This window comes from Lithobates pipiens, unplaced genomic scaffold, assembly GCF_037356315.1.
Source record: "Lithobates pipiens isolate NorthernLeopardFrog02 unplaced genomic scaffold, aLitPip1_a1.2 Scaffold_16, whole genome shotgun sequence".
Taxonomy (NCBI): Eukaryota; Metazoa; Chordata; class Amphibia; order Anura; family Ranidae; genus Lithobates; species Lithobates pipiens.
This window is the reverse complement of record NW_027507748.1, coordinates 578265151-578282650: the sequence shown is the minus strand read 5'-3', so window position 1 is coordinate 578282650 and position 17500 is coordinate 578265151. Positions and strand designations below refer to the sequence as shown.

Sequence of the window (17500 nt, the reverse complement as noted above, 5' to 3'; positions counted from 1 at the left end):
CCTGAAAAATAAAAATAAAAAAAATGGCAGGGTATGGCAGAGTATTGGCAGGGAATTGAGGGGTTACATTTTGGTGAGCAGCAATGTGGGCACTGCAGATGGAGCCCACAGCGCTGCTGACACCGATCTCTTCCACCTCCACTGTACCGATCGGTACAGAGAGGGGAGGGAGGAACCTGTCATGACACCGGTTTGTTTACAAGTGAGCGCCCCAGGGGGTGCGCGAGAGCGGAATTCTGGGAGGACGTTAATTAACGGCCTCTCAGAGTTAAACAACCGCCCTGTAGCCATTAATCGGCTATGGGCCGGTTGTTAAGTGGTTAAAGAAAAACTGGCAGCGTTTTGTGTTTACTACACTGATTAAGATAAAACTTTTTTACTCAAATAAAACGAAACAAACGGATCTACTCGATGTGGAGTCTGTTTACTTCCTTTTTATGTACTGCTGCTATTTTGGATGAACAAAATCTGAACCAGAGGTGGAGGTGCTGACCTGAGTGGTGGAATAAGGCTTGCTAAACTCGTCTTTCTGGTGAGATTAACCCCTTAGGGGACGTGTGGAGCACTGTGTGGAGGATTTTGGTGTGAAGTGCACTTATCTACTATACCCACGAAACTCACCCTATTTAGCTCTCTCGAGGACTTGGTCCATTTTCAGTACATCTGTTGTAGTAGGAGAAACCTTTAGCAGCACTACTTTGAGTATATGGGAATGTATATATACTATGTACATTTGATATGTTGACTGGAGCACTGCTTAGATTATTGAAATCTGATTGCTTTTTAATGATTTGCAAAAAAGTTTTTGCTATCCAAAAACTTCAAAAAATAAACTGGGCTGGAGTGGTCCTTTAAAAAAAATGTACCTGTTCCAACTTGCATACTAATTTAACTTAAACCTACAGACCCCAACTTGTTTGTAACCAGGTGACTGCCTGTACAGTACCAATAAACAGGCAATTCCTATTTACATTTCTAACACCAGCAAAATGAGAAAAACAACAAATTAATACCATAAACATGCATCTCTTCTTGCTCCAACCTCCTCTCCTCCTCTTCTTTTTCTTGTTTAAGAGACATTGCTATCCATTTTGTTTTCTTCTTTGATGCTTGTTGACCCACTACCCGGTCCTGTTCCTTTTCTCGTTTGCTCTAAAAGAAACCAATAAATCCAAGGTAAGTATGCATTGCTAAGAAAAAATTTAAATCGGCCTTCTCAAGTTAAAGTATTGGTTTATTCACAAACAGAAATGTGTTACAATATAATTGTACACCTCTGAAATGAGCCAATTTCATATCAGTGTTATTTGCATATTTCATACATGGTGGTTCTGTCAGCAGTCCTGGGCATTCTTATGCCTATGGAGAAAGACGCAGTACCATACCTATAGAGCAGGGGTGGCCAACCCACGGCTCTCGAGCCGCATGCGGCTCTTTGATCGGTTTCCTGCGGCTCTTGCGTTCAGGCTGGTTCATTCGGCTTTTGCGTTCGGACTGGGCCGATGGTTCAGTGGGCTGGTTTAGTGACAGGCAGCCCGAGTCTCTGCACTCCTCCACTCCTCCTCCCACACATCATCAGCCAATCAGCATGTAGTGTCCCCAGCCCGCCACATTTGAATACATTCATTCATGGCCACCCCCTCGCGATCGCTCCTGACGAATGGAAATCCTTCGTGACATCACTTCCTCTCCTGTAATGTAAACACAGGCAGAGGAAGTGATGTAATCTCTCCTCGTGTCGGTATTTTTCGTTCCGGCACCGAGGAGAGAGGATTGGTGAGTTGCACCAACACGACACTTCACAGTAGAACATGCCAGGCACACTCACACCCCCCCTTTACCCCCGATCACCCCCCCCCCCCCCCAGTCACAGTGACACCAATGCATTTTTTTTTTTTTTTTTGCATTGGTGTCATTTGTGACTGTAATAACTGTTAGGGCAGTTAGGGTTAGCCCCCTTTAGTTCTAATGTACCCCCCTAACCTCCCCCAATAAAGGATTAACCCCGTGATCACCCCCCGTCGCCAGTGTCACTAAGGCTGGGTTCACATTGCAGCGGTTTATGAGAACGGATGTGATTCGCACCGCACTGCAGTGCAAATCACATCCGATCTCTGCGAATCGAGTTCAGCCATTCGCCGCACCCGCCGCAAATTCGCACGGGACCCTTTTTTTGGTCCGCAGCAGAATCGGATCGCATGGGTGTTCACACCATGCGATCTGAGTTTGCAGATCGCACTGCGATATGCGAACTGATCTGGGGGTGTCATTAACATTTCACTGACACTCCCAGCAGTTCGCATAGGGCAGTGTGAACTGCCGCCGGGAGGCATGCGATGCGGGAACCCGCCGCGGATTCGTGGCGTTCCCGCATCGCTCCAGTGTGAACCCAGCCTAATAAGCGATCGTTTTTCTGATCGCTGTATTAGTGTCACAGGTGACGCTAGTTAGGCAGGTATTTAGGTTCGCCGCAGCTTTTTATAGCGCCAGGGACCCCCATATACTACCGCATAAAGCCCCCTGATTGCCCCCTAGTTAACCCCATCACCAGTGATCACCATATAAAACTGTTACAGGTGACGCTGGTTGGTTAGTTATTTTTTTATAGTTTCAGGGCACCCGCCATTTATTACCTAGTCTCACTAGTGTACCCGTAAATTTAGGGGTGTCTACTTTCCAAAATTGGGTCATTTGGGGGGGGGTTTGTGCCATCTTGGCATTTTATGGCCTTCAAAACTGTAACGCCCTTAGAAAGCCTGAAGGCGGTGCTTGGTTTTCTGGGCCCCGTACGCGGCTAGGCTCCCAAAAAGTACCACATATGTGGTATCCCCGTACTCAGGAGAAGCAGCAGAATTAATTTTGGGGTGTCATTTCACATATGCCCATAGCATGTGTGAGCAATATATCATTTAATGACAACTTTGTGTAAAAAAAAAAAAAAAAAAAAAAAAAAATTTTTTTGTCATTATTTAATCGCTTGAGGCAAAAAAATTAAATATTCAATGGGCTCAACATGCCACTTATCAATTTCCTTAGGGGGTCTACTTTCCAAAATGGGGTCATTTGGGGGGGTTTTGTACTGCCCTGCCATTTTAGCACCTCAAGAAATGAGATAGGCAGTCGTAAACTAAAAGCTGCGTAAATTCCAGAAAACGTACCTTAGTTTGTAGATGTGACAACTTTTGCGCAAACCAATAAATATACAGTTATTGACTTTTATTTTTACCAAAGACATGTGGCTGAATACATTTTGGCCTAAATGTATGACTAAAATTGAGTTTATTGGATTTTTCTAATAACAAAAAGTAGAAAATATCATTTTTTTTCAAAATTTGCGGTCTATTTACGTTTATATCGCAAAAAATAAAAATCGCAGAGTCAGTCAAATACCTTTAAAAGAAAGCTCTATTTGTGGGAAGAAAAGGACGCAAATTTCGTTTGGGTACAACATTGCATGACCGCGCAATTACCAGTTAAAGCAGCGCAGTGCCAAAGTGTAAAAAGACCTCTGGTCATTTACCAGCAAAATGGTCTGGTCTGAAAGTGGTTAAGCCAAAGCTTGAATATTCACTTAATGAATCCATTTGGAAAATAGTGGGATTTTGACGCTGCCTGTCCACATATTGGACCCTCTGGCAGTACAAACAAAACATGTTTTTTGCGAACCCAAGCAGTCGCCTTTAAATACTCTGATTGCTGTTACTACATCAAGATAATGTAGTGCCTTCTCTTCCCTAGATTGAGGCTCTGGGGAGAAAGGTTGTGGATAGGCTGTTGATAGCAGATCACAGGATCTTTCATCTTGTGCAAAAGGCAAAACATTCAGCAAAAAAATCCCAGGACCAATGGTTCCGCAGGGAGCCTAGGTCCATCTCTTTCACTAGGCAGAAAAAAAAAAAAAACAGAGCTGCAGGAAACAGGCTAAAGGGTTATTACCAGAGGGACCATCCCCTGGGCGGAACTGTAAAGTTCTGAATTTTCACATGTATTACATGTTCTGCCTAGTCCTCTCCTGAAGGTGGCGTAATAACCCTACGGTCAAGATTACTGGAGCTGTGTCAGTCAGTGACCGACTGACACAGCTCCTCTTTAGCCATTGGGTTGTTACGCCACCTTTAGGAGAGGACTAGGCATAACATGTTAAAACGTAATGAAAAAACTCAGAACTTCTAGTTCCGCCCAAGGGGTGGTCCCTTAGGTAACAACCCCTCAGCCTGCCATGCAGCTTCAGTACGTCAATAAGCAGTATAACAAATACAAATAGGAGGGGCGGGTGCTGTGTCAGTCAGTGAATTGCAGAGAAAAGGATTTTATGGCGAGTACAAAAAAATCCTATTTTCTCTTCTATTCACCGACTGGCACAGCTCCTCTTTAGCCATTTGGACATCCCCAAGCAGTGCCAAAACGGGGTGTGGGAAAACAGCATAAAACGTCATCCACCATGGCAAGTGGGAACTAGTATAAACTTCCACACACTGTCGTTTTTTGTGGGAGGATAACCAAATTTTTGTACCCACAAACAAAAAAAAAACAAAAAAAAAAAAAAAAAAAAACACACACCAGGGTGCTCCTTTAACAGACATTACCCTCAAACCGCACCAGAACTGCAGTAACAAATGCAACAGTGCAATAAAAGTACTGTGTTTTTACCCAAAAAATAAAATAAAATTGTACATGTAATTGCAACTATACAGCCGCCTGCAAAACTTTGCGGCCAAAAACAGGCATCAGCCGATACACTGACATCTACCTGTAGAAGTGTGAACAGACGACCAAGTCGCGCTTTACACACTTCAGCGACAGACGCTTGATTTCAGAAGGCCCAAGACGTTCTGATTGCTCTTGTGGAGTGGGCCATGACCGGAAAGCAGGGGCACCTGCCCCTTCAAGGCATAGGCCTGTACTAAAATCTGTCTGATCCACCTGGAAATGGTGGCCGACCAGACCTTTTTTCGGACCAGCCACCGAAACAAACAAGGAGTCTGACTTCCGAAAAGGGAGCCGTGGCAGACAGATACACCCTCAGAGCCCAAACCATGTCCAGGGAATGGAGGGCCACCTCCTTAGGATGTGTCGGCTTCGGACACAAAGATGGTAACACAATGTCTTCACTGATGTGAAACGCTCAAACCACCTTCGTCAAAAAAGAAGGTTGTGGACGCAACATCTCCTTATCCTTGTGGATAACCAGATAGGGCGACTTGCAGGACAAGGCCGCCAGTTCAAAAACCATCCTGGCCGACGTAATGGCCACTAGAAAGACCACTTTCTGAGAAAGTCAACAGGGGAATCTCTCTGATATTCTCAAATGGTGGTTTTTGAAGCGCCAATAACACCAGATTCAGATCCCACGGGGGTAACGGTGAACGCACCGTAGGAACTACATGCCAGACCCCTTAAACAAAAAGTGCTCACTAGAGAGTGAGATGCCAGGGGTCGCTGAAAAAAAAAAAATGACAGCCAAAGCAGATATTTGTCCTTAAAATGGTGCTCAAAGCCAATTTTCTGGTCTACTCCTTGCTGAAGAAACAGAAGGACCCTGGATATAGAAAAGGAGCACGGAAGCCATCCTTTCTCCTCACACAAGGAGATTTAGGCCTTCCATGATGATATATCTTCTGAGAAGATTTCCGTGCTCTCAGCATAGTTGGGAATCACAGAATCCGAAAGACCCAGGTTCCTCAACACCTGGCTCCCAATAGCCATGCCGTTAAAAACCAGCGATGGTAAAGCAGGATGAAAAATTGGACCTCGAGACAGGTTCTCTCATAACGGCAGTCGCCAAGGGGAGTCTGCCACCAGGCGCACTAGGTCTGCATACCAGGGACGCAGGGGGCCAATCAGAATTACTGGAATCCCCTCGGCCTCCAATCTGCGGAGCTGACGTAGTAACAGCTTCAGCGGAGGCCAGAATATCCACGTCTGGTGTGCTCCACCGCAGGCACAGTAGCTTTGAACACCTCAGGATGCAACGCCTATTCTAGTGGGTCCAGCATCTGGCGACTTAGATAGTCCACCTGCCAGTTCTCCATTCCCGGGATGTAAATGGCCAACAGGGCCGGTACATGTCGCTCTTCCCACCGAAGTACGTGAGCGACCACCCGTGCAGCGGCCGAGCTTCTTGTTCCTCCTTGGCAATTGACGTATGCCACAGCCGTGGCATTGTCTGACTGGATCCTGATCGGACGCCCTCGCAGTCTTATCAACCATGTGGAGTGGCATAGCCTGATCGCTCTCAGCTCGAGCAGAATGATTGGCAACTTGGATTCCTCCACTGACCAGAGGCCCTGGGTCGACTGAACTCCCATTACTCCACCGCAGCCTGATAGGCTGGCTTCCGTTGTGATCACTGTCAATTTCAGAGGTAGGAACGACTTCCGGGACCGAAGTGCCAGGGACCTCAGCCACCAGAGCAGAGAATCCCTGACCAACCGGCTCACCTGAATCTGCCGATCCAGGGACAAGGGAGATTTGTCCCATTTTGACAAAATCTCCTTCTGCAGGACTCTGGTGTGAAACTGGGCATATGGTTCTGCCTCGAAGGAGCCAACCATGAGCCCCAGGACTCGCATGCAGAAGCGTAGCGATGACCACCTGCGGTTCATCAGCAGTTTTCCATGGCTCTGAGAGTCTGCAGCTTGTCTGAAGGGAGAAAGTCCTGCTTCCATGGAGTCCAGCAGTAAGCCTAGGTACTCCAAACGCTGAGTCAGTACGATCAAATACTTTTTTTAGGTTCAACAGCCACCCAAATTCCTGCAGGGTCTGCATGGTAAACGCCACATCCTCTAACTCTGAGGTGGAAAATGCTCTCAGGAGGAGATAATTTAGGTATCCCACGATCGCGATCCCACGTTGCGGCAACACCACCAAAACAGGAGCCAATACCTTCGGTAAAGACTCTGGGGGCTGATGCCAAACCAAAGGGGAGAGCCACAAACTGGTAGTGGGCTTCCCTGACTGCAAACTGCAGAAACTTCTGATGCCGGAGGCATATGGGTATGTTCAGGTATGCATCCTCGATATCTAAGGACGTCAGGGAGTCTCCTTGATGGGGGGCAGAGACTACTAAGCGAACTGATTCCATTCTGAACCTCTGTACTTTCACAAAGTAACGGAGGGCTTTTAGAGCCAAGATTGGACATACCGCTTCCTTCTTGGGGACTACAAACAGGTTTCCGTAGAACCCCTGGAAACGTTCCGATTCCGGAACAGGTACTATCACCCCACGACTCAGCAGGTCCCTTACTGCCCCCAAAAGGGCCTCCCGGCGAGCCAGGAATACGGATATGCTGGAGGGGAAGAATCTGTTTGGCAGCCAGGAGAGGAATGATCTTGTAGCCGGAGGAAATCAGATCGCAGACCCATTGGTTGGACAGCCAAGAGGTCCACCGGGCTGCAAACTCCCGAAGGCGACCCCCCACCCGTGTTGCAGGTGGGGGCAAACCTTCATGCGTTAGCACTTTTGCTCGCAGGCTTGCGGTTCCAGGGACGCTTTGGTCCTTCGGAAGTCATCCTGTCGGCCTGGGGACGCTTGGTCAAAGCCCCGGGCGGACGAAAAAGCCTGTTGTGAATGGAGAAACACGGCCCTTGTCTACTGCGTGGCTCCTTAGCCTTCCTGGCCTGTGGGAGTAGAGTACTCTTACCACCTGTGGCATTTTTAATGTCATCCAAAGAGGCTCCAAAGTCGGCTGCCAAGGAAGGGAAGATCCATCAGGGCTTTTTTGGATGCCTGGTCGGCAGACCAGCATTTTATCCAAATCAGGCGCCTCAGCACCACTGCTGACACTGAAGCCCTGGATAACAGAGGGAGGGTATCCAGGGCCGCGTCAAACATACTTAAGGCCTTGAACTAGTTGGTCTGCTAGTTCCTCGCAAACAGGAGAAGCCTGTTCTCCCAATTCGCAGTGCAACAGTTTTGTCCACTCGGTTAGTGTCTGTGACACAAGTGCGGATGCCAATACTGGTCGCATGGTTGACCCCACAACAGTAAACAAAGAACGAGCCACTGCCTCGGCCATCCTGTCTGTGGGGTTCTTAAATGCAGGAGTCCCCTCTAACGGGATTGTGGTTACATTGTTTAACCTGGATACTGGGGGGTCCACGACTGGAGGAGCCGACCATTTTTTGAGAAGGCTCTCCTCAAAGGGGTAACGCACCGCCATGTATTTGGGGACTGAAAAGGTCCATTGCGGGCGACCCCATTGCTTGTAAATGAACTTATCAAAATAAGTCAGATACGGGAACACCTTAGGTGAACAGGCTGGCTTACGGGACCCAAAATGGGTTCTTCTGGCTCCTGAATCTTCAGGGTATCACGCACAGCTGAGATAAGTGCCCCAACAAGCGCTTTTTCGCGCACGGACCCGGAGGACTCCTCCTCACTGTCCGAACGGTTCTGGTTAGCGTCATGTGAAACGACAGAACAGGGGCCACCAGCCTCAGCATGGCCCAAGTCTGCGTCAGAGCTCTCCCTGGAGGATGGGGGGGGGGGTCAGCAGGGGCCGGTTTTTACCAACTTTGTGCCCATGCACCGCCTACATCTTGGTAACAAACAAACTGAGGACCGCCGACAAATCAGATGCACTGCAGGAGAACCGGTTGCAATTGCCTGGATTTCAGGGGAAGAAACACCAGTTTCTGAAGCCATGCTGACCCTACCCTGTCTGCCACCTGATGGGGACTTAGGACAGTGATGGTCCCACCCTCTTAACTGCTGCTGGCTGAGAGGCTCTTCCCAAAGGACTCACCACCCTGACTGGTTCTGCACTGTCCAGCTAGTAGTGCCTGCATCCATTGTCAGCGCTGTCTAGAGCTGCTGCCTAAGGCGCTGAACTGATCCACAATGTGTTCAGGCTCCAAGAAAATGGCCACTGAGCATCCAGTATAAAGGACATAAATCCAGGGTAAATGGCCACCGAGCTACAGGAAAGCATGCTGCTCCTTGCCCTCACCTAAGATGGCCGCCGAACACGCTATACCATGAGGGACAGTGGCAGAGAAATGGCAGTGAAGAGCGCTGCAGCGATCGACAGGCACAGCCACCAGATACCCCCCAGGGAGGAAATCACAAACATCAAGGCACAGCCAGCCAGCGCAGACCCCCCCTGGAAAGCCTCTGCATCTGGACACACACTGCTCAGCAGCCTCATGCAGCATCCCCCACGGGGGGGGGGGGGGGGGAGAAAAGAGACCCCCAAATCGACCTCCCAGGGAATGGCCAGCTGCTTAGCCCCGCCGAGGCAAGGAGAGCCGTACTTACCAGTCCTGCAGAGCTGGGAGACATTCCATCACAGGCCCACTCGCCGATCAGTACAGGGTGGCTGTTGGCCCGGCACAGACGTAGACATCAGTAGCCCGGTCAGCTCTGCTCTGCACGCTTGCAGGCCAGGCTGGGGAGACTACAAGGATAAGGATATCCAGCCTGTCACCCAGCCGGCTGTTGATAGCATATCACAGGATCTGTAGTCTTGCGCAAAAAGCAAAGCTTCTGCAGGAAAAAAAAAAAATGGACCAATGGACCCGTAGGGTTCCTAGGTCCTTCTCCTTCACTAGGCAAAATAAAACTGAAGCTGAATGGCTGGCTGGCTGAAGGGACCACCCCTTGGGCGGAACTAGAAGTTCTGAGTTTTTTCATTACATGTTAACGTTATGCCTAGTCCTCTCCTAAAGGTGGCGTAACAACCCAATGGCTAAAGAGGAGCTGTGTCAGTCAGTGAATAGAAGAGAAAATGAGTTTTCTTTAAAGTTGCATGTTTTAACATAAAACAGATGGATACACATACCTGACATGTCATCAAGTGCATTCGCAGCTCTGTTCCACGGACCTTGTGTTCCGTATTAAATGGACAGATGACGTAATCCATGACTCCACCTGTCAAGCAAACAAGTAATTTATTATATTAAAAAGTAAATGATGGCAAACTTTTTGCCAAGGAAGTAAATGTTAAAATTCTTGGATTTACCTGTAAAATCTCATTAGATTACATCACAGAAGATGACATATTCATGACTTACCTTAAGGCTTCATGGATGTATTTTTTTTTTTAAATGGCCAAAAATGAAAAGCGGCTAAATGTTTGAACTCTTTTTTGCCATCAAGAAAAGGCCTATAAAAACACACTGCCTAAAAACGACTGTAAACATGTGTACATGTACACATGTACACATAAGATAACATTAAATGAGTTCAGGGGCAGTTGAAAAAAGTGTCCAACTGCCTCTGAACGTCTGTTTAGCAGCAGTAGGGTACATGGGGCCTAAGCTAAATGGACACTGGTCTATGGCAGAAATCCAGACAGGTATATTCACACCCAAACACCAACTCAACCTCGTTTGTTTTGAAGCAAGCAATGAGTAACAGAAGCAAGAGTGGAATACGGAGCAGTTAACATTCATGACTACTTGGGATGTCTCAAAGCAATGAACTTGAGGGGTGGTCCACACAGCAACATGCGCAAAAACCCTAAACAAAACCAGGGGGAACTCCACTATGTCTCCTGCAAAATCGTCTCCCAGAAACTGGTGCCTGGAGAGGCATCAACATCAACCTGGTCAAACTTGGTAAAAGCATCAAGAAAAGTCTAGGTAGCAGACATGAGGGCCCTCAGGCAGAACAAACGGGGAATCGACTGTAGAAACAAAGCAGTAGACTTCAGATAAAATCAAACATTTGAAGAGTGAAGCACCTTATTTCAAGGATTAGGACAAAAACATAGCAACACAATGGCCTGATTAAGGTGGAATGAAAAACCATCTTTGGCAAGCAAAAAGGATCAAGGTTTCAACACCACCAACCCCTGGTAAAGAACCCAAGTAGGGCTGCAACTAACGATTATTTTCATAATCGATTAGTTGGCCGATTTATTGTTTTGATTAAATCGATTAATCGGTTAATAACCTTAAAAAAAAAAAAAAAAAAAAGTGGGTCAAATTGACGTTCATTTTCAACCAGAGTGACAGGAAAATTTTAAAAACAGAATGTTAAAAACAAGTGAAAATTTCAAACAAAATTCTTTCATTCAGCGAATGTACAAAGATTTTTTGTCTGAATATTCTCATCACACCTATGCACACCTATGCAGTTTGCTTTTGATCTGTTTCTGCAGTGCTTTTTGCTGTGTGTTTTTGATTTTTGCGCACATGATTTTACTGCAATTTGCATTTTTGTATTTTTTGGGGCAGATTAAAAAAACTCAAAATTGCTGCAAAAACGAATTACATGCTTTTCTGCGGCTTCGCCATTGAAGTATACTGAACCAATAAAGCACCATTTTGCGTTAAAAGTCCCTGACCCTTTCAGATGTGAACGTGTCCCATAGGAAACCATGTAAATGAACTAGTGCATTTCTGCAAAATGCATCATAAAACGCATAGATGTGAACCAGGTCTTAGACGTTTAGTAACATAATGGGGTTAAAAAAAAACTAAAATGAGCCATTTAGAGTAGAAAAAAAAGCAGATATTCACTACTGTAAGGGGTTCATTTTTTTACTGTAGAACAGTGAAATATTTACAGTAGCAATTCGCTCTTTTTGTACTATAAAGGGCCCATTTTAGTTTAACCCCATTATGTTACTGGCAGATTAATCGATTATGAAAATAGTAATCTTAATTTCATAATTGATTTTTTGTTTCAGCCCTAAACCTAAGAAAGGTACTTTGCACGAAAGGGCAGCCAACTCTGATACCCTGTAATCAAACGTAATGTCAACTAAAAAGACAAACTTTTGCATAAGGAGCGATAAAGGAACCTCTAGGGGAGGTCAAAAGGGAGAAGACTGCAAAACCAATAAAAGCAAAATAAGGTCCTACAGAACAATACGCGCATCATCCTGCACAAAAGCTTTACACCAAGGAATGAGATACAATAGGTCTTTGAAAAAAAATCAAAAAAAAAATCAAGGCATAGATTTGTTCCTTAACCACTTAAGGACCGCCGTATTGCCATTGTACGTCATCACAATGGCACAGGCAGGCACAAGCACGTAGATGTACGTGCCTGCCTTCCAGCGGGTGGGGGGTCCTATCGGACCCCCTCCCGCTGGATACGGCGGTCCGGTTCGCTCCAGGAGCGATCGGTGATGAGGGGATGGCCGTTGGTTTCTGGCCACCCCCTCTGGATCGCTCCTGGCCAATGACAAGCTTCCTCCCACTGTGTATTGTTTACACAGGAAGGAGGAAGTGATGTCATTCTCCTCGGGGCGGTCTTTTTGACCGGACTACGAGGAGAAGACTAAAAGTAAGTGCACCAAAACACTACACTGACACATAGGTACACAAACCCCCCCCCCCCGCCCCCCCCCCCCAGTCACAGTGTCACTGATTGCGTTGATCATTTCTTTACTGATCACTGCATTCAGTGTCAGTTGTAACAGTTAAAACTGTCAGGGCAGTTAGTGTTAGGTCCAGGGTAGCCCCTATCACCCCCCAATAAAGATTTAACCCCCTGATTGCCCCTAGAGTTAACCCTTTCACCCCCTTTTGCCAGTGTCACTAAGCGATCATTTTTCTGATCGCTGCATTAGTGTCACTAGTGTCGTTAGGCAGCTAGTTATTTTTTTAGGTTCACCGCCAGGTTTTTATAGCGTTAGGTACCCCCATATACTACCCAATAATGGTTTTAACCCCCTGATTGCCCCTAGTTAACCCTTTCACCAGCGATCACAGTATAAGTGTCACTGGTGACGCTGGTTAGCCAGTTAGTTATTTAGGTTCCCGTACAGGTTTTTATATAGCGCCAGGGACCCCCATATACTACCTAATAAAAATGTGAACCCCCTGATTGCCCCTAGTTAACCCTTTCACCAGTGATCACCGTATAAGTGTTACGGGTGACTCTGGTTAGTTTGCTTCTTTTAGCATCAGGGCACCCACCATTTATTACCCAATAAAGGTTTAACCCCCTGATCACCCGGCGGGTGATATCAATTAGGTTTTAGGGTCAGGGTCTGCGCCGCCCCAGGCAGCGCTAGGTTAGTGCCAGTACCGCTAACACCCACACGCAAAGCATAAACCTCCTGTAGTGGTATAGAATCTGAACAGATCAATATCTGATCAGATCTATACTAGCGTCCCCAGCAGTTCAGGGTTCCAAAAAAACGCATTGTTAGCGGGATCAGCCCAGATACCTGCTAGCACCTGCGTTTTGCCCCTCTGCCCAGCCCACCCAAGTGCAGTATCGATCGATCACTGTCACTTACAAAACACTAAACACATAACTGCAGCGATCGCAGAGTCAGGCCTGATCCCTGCGATCGCTAACAGTTTTTTTGGTAGCATTTTATATTTAAATCCGGAAGGCAGTGCTTGGTTTTCGGGGTCCCGTACGTGGCTAGGCTCCCAAAAAGTCCCCCACATGTGGTATCCCCGTACTCGGGAGAAGTAGCGGAATATATTTTGGGGTGCAATTCCACATATAACCATGGCATGTGTGAGCAATATATCATTTAGTGACAACTTTTTGTCATTATTCAATCCCTTGGGACAAAAAAAAAAAAAAATATTCAATGGTCTCAACATGGCTCTCAGCAAATAGCTTGGGGTGTCTACTTTCCAAAATGGGGTCATTTGGGGGGGTTTGTGCCATCTTGGCATTTTATGGCCTTCAAAACTGTGATAGGTAGTGAGGAGTAAAATAAAAAATGTATGCCCTTAGAAATCCTGAAAGCGGTGCTTGGATTTCGGGGGCCCGTACGTGGCTAGGCTCCCAAAAAGTCCCACACATGTGGTATCCCTGTACTCAGGAGAAGTAGCAGAATGTATTTTGGGGTGTCATTTCACATATGCCCATAGCATGTGTGAGCAATATATCATTTAGTGACAACTTTGTGCAAAAAAAAAAAAAAAGTTTGTAATATTCCCGCAACTTGTGGCAAAATATAAAAATATTCCATGGACTCAACATGCCTCTCAGTAAATAGCTTAGGGTGTCTACTTTCCAAAATGGGGTCATTTTGGGGGGTTTTGTGCTATTTTGGTATTTTATGGCCTTCGAAACTATGATAGGTAGTGAGGAGTGAAATCAAAAATTTGCACCCTTAGAAATCCTGAAGGTGGTGATTGGTTTTCGGGGTGCCGTGCGCGAATAGACTCCCAAAAAGTCCCACACATGTGGTATCCCCATACTCGGGAGAAGTAGCGGAACATATTTTGGGGTGCAATTCCACATATAACCATGGCATGTGTGAGCAATATATCATTTAGTGACAACTTTTTGTAAAAATTTTCTTTTTTTTTTTTGTCATTATTCAATCCCTTAGGACAAAAAATAAAAAATATTCAATGGGCTCAACATACCCATCAGCAATTTCCTTGGGGTGTCTACTTTCCAAAATTGGGTCATTTGGGGGGGGGGGGTTGTACTGCCCTGCCATTTTAGCACCTCAAGAAATGAGATAGGCAGTCATAAATTAAAAGCTGTGTAAATTCCAGAAAATGTACTCTAGTTTGTAGACGCTATAACTTTTGCGCAAACCAAAAAATATACGCTTATTGACATTTTTTTTTTTTAACTAAAGACATGTGGCTGAATAAATTTTGCCCTCAATGTATGACTAAAATTTAGTTTATTCGATTTTTCTTATAACAAAAAGAAGAAAATCTTTTTTTTTTTTTCAAAATTTTCACTCTTTTTCCATTTATATCGCAAAAAATACAAAAAAAAAAAAAAAAAAAAAAAAAAAAAAATCGCAGAGGCAATCAAATACCATCAAACGAAAGCTTTATTTGTGGGAAGAAAAGGACGCAAATTTCGTTTGGGTGCAATATTGCATGACCGCGCAATTACCAGTTAAAACAGCGCAGTGCGAAATTGGAAAAAGACCTCTGGTCCTTAAAGTGGAAGTAAACCCACTTTTTTAACTTTTACCTACAGGAAAGCCTATAATAAGGCTTACCTGTAGGTAAAAAAAATATCTCCTAAACCTGTACGGTTTAGGAGATATTCCCCTCGGTATGCGCCGCTGACTGCAGCGGCGCATGCGCACAAGGGGGTTCTCTCCGCGAAAATCCGGCAGCGCTCGTCCGGCCGGATTTAAATCTCCCGCGCGCATGCGCGGGAGTGACGATATCGCGGCTCCGGCCACTCACAGCGCCGGAGCCGCGATACCCGGAAGAGACGCCGAGGGAGCATGTCGGCTTCCTCGGCGTGGATCGAGCGAGATGTCGGGGCCTCGTTCTAAGGTAAGTATTTCATAATGAGCTAGTATGCGGTGCATACTAGCTCATTATGCCTTTTGCTTTGCAGGTTTAAAAAAAAAAAAAAAAAAACATGCGGGTTTACTACCGCTTTAAGGTGTTTATTGGTCCGGGGCTGTAGTGGTTAAAGTGGTTGTAAACCCTTACAACCAACTTTGACCTACGGGTAAGCCTAGATTAAGGCTTACCTGTAGGTCCAAGAAATATCTCCTGAACCTACACGGTTTAGGAGATATTTGCCGAAAGACAGGCACCGCTGTCTACGGCGCATGTCTCACGGAGCTGAGAGAACCGAGCCATCGGCGGTGTTCGATGTCTCGGTTCTCAGTGCAGAGGTGTCGGGGACCGATGCTCCAGTCACCCAAGTATAAATCTGCAAAAACAAACAAACCCATACTTCTCCTTTAACCAGTTAACAACCGGATCATAGCAGATTGTATAATTTAACCACTTCAATACAGGGCACTTTCACCCCCTTCCTTCCCAGCCCAATTTTCAGCTTTCAGCGCTCTAGCGCTTTCAGTGACAATTGCGCGGTCATGCTACACTGTACCCAAATGAAATTGTTATCATTTTGTTCGCACAAATAGAGCTTTATTTTGGTGTTATTTATTCACGACTCCGTTTTTTTTTTTTTGCGATATAAGCGCAAAAAAAGCGGAAATTTGGGAAAAAAACAATATTTTCTTTTTTCTATTTGAAAAGAAATCCAATAAAATCAAATTTTTGTCATAAATTTAAGCCAAAATGTATTCTGCTACATGTTTTTGGTAAAAAAAATTCCGTTAAGTGTATAATAATTGGTTTGTGTGATCACAGACATATGTACGCAAATGATCATGTACATATGTGTGCAGGTGATCACGTACATATGTGTGCAGATAATCATTGGGACATGTGATTTTAGTGGGACATATGTGGGGGACATGTTTTTATTATTAGGGACATGTGTTTTTATTATTTGGGGACATGTATGTTTTGGGGACATGTGTGTTTTGAGGACATATGTGGGGACTGTGTTTTCACTGTGTGGTGTGTTGTGTGTTTACACTACACTGATGATCAGTGAGTAAAAAGCTGTGAAAAGCAGCCCATACTCACTGATCATCAGCCGGCTGCAGCGTTCTGCTCTCCTCTTCTCAGCGGTGACTTCCGTGTGAGGAGAGGAGAGCCGATTGCCTAGCAACCGGCTGTTTGTTTACATCACATGACGGCCGTGATTGGACACGGCCGTCATGTGATCAGGAGGGCCAATCACAGAGCCCTCCTGCCGATCTGAGATGTGCCGTGTCCGGGTGACACGAGCACATCGGGATCGCGCCGCTGCGCGGGCGCGCGCGATCCCGCTGCTCCTGAATGACGTTCCTGAACGTCCTATCAGGAGCAGGCGGCTCCCACCCGGCCGTATATATACATTGGCCGGGTGGGAAGTGGTTAATAACAGTATTCTTTCTATTCTATCCCAGAGCAGGAGGTCGCGGGCCACTGGTTGGGCACCCCTGCCCTACAAAATAAGAATGATCATAGCGGCTGTTCCGCTGCTTAATAATTCTTACGGGAGGCGAGAGGGGACATCCCCCCCCCCCTCCCGCCGTCCTCCGGGTGCTTCTACTGACTCACCGCTATGATCGAAGACAGAAACGTTTTTTTTTTTTATTTCAGGCTTCCCAATCTAGAGGAGAGATGTGGGGCCTTATTGACCTTATATCTCACTGTAAAGAGGACCTGTCATGCCATATTCCTATTACAAGGGATGTTTACATTCCTTGTAATAGGAATAAAAATGGTCCAAAAATTTTTTTGGGGGGAAAAAAAATAAATAAAGTGTGTCAAACTAAAATAAAGTTAACATTTTTTTTTTTTTAAAGCGCCCCTGTCCCCATGTGCTCGCATGCAGAAGCGAACACATACGCAAGTCCCGCCCACATATGAAAACGGTGTTCAAAGCACACACGTGAGTTATTGCTGTGAACGTTAGAGCGAGAGCAATAATTTTGGCCCTAGACCACCTCTAACTCAAACATATAACCGGTAAAAAAATTTAAAGCGTCACCTATGGAGATATTTAAGTAGCGAAGTTTGGTGCCATTCCACGAGTGTGTGCAATTTTGAAGGGTGACATGTTAGGTATCCATTTACTCGGCTTAACTTCATCTTTCACATTATGCAAAAACATTGGGCTAACTTTTTTTTAAAGCACAAAACTTTTTTTTCCAAAAAAAGCATTCAAAAAATTGCTGGGCAAATACCGTGCGAGATAAAAAGTTGCAACGACCGCCACTATATTCTCTAGGGTCTTTGCTAA

At 45.8% G+C, this 17500-nt stretch overlaps 1 protein-coding gene across 1 annotated transcript in view; it reads right to left on the bottom strand.

The window, feature by feature from the left end:
- LOC143983738 (gametocyte-specific factor 1-like) overlaps positions 1 to 17500 on the bottom strand; it is a 189422-nt gene that overhangs the window by 136253 nt on the left and 35669 nt on the right. Inside the window, exons 2-3 of the mRNA XM_077483781.1 lie at positions 9783 to 9871; positions 1014 to 1152 (exon numbers count right to left, since the gene is read on the bottom strand). Coding sequence (XP_077339907.1) covers positions 1014 to 1152; positions 9783 to 9863 — 220 coding nt within the window. The 5' untranslated portion in view covers positions 9864 to 9871. The remainder of the gene's footprint in view (positions 1 to 1013; positions 1153 to 9782; positions 9872 to 17500) is intronic.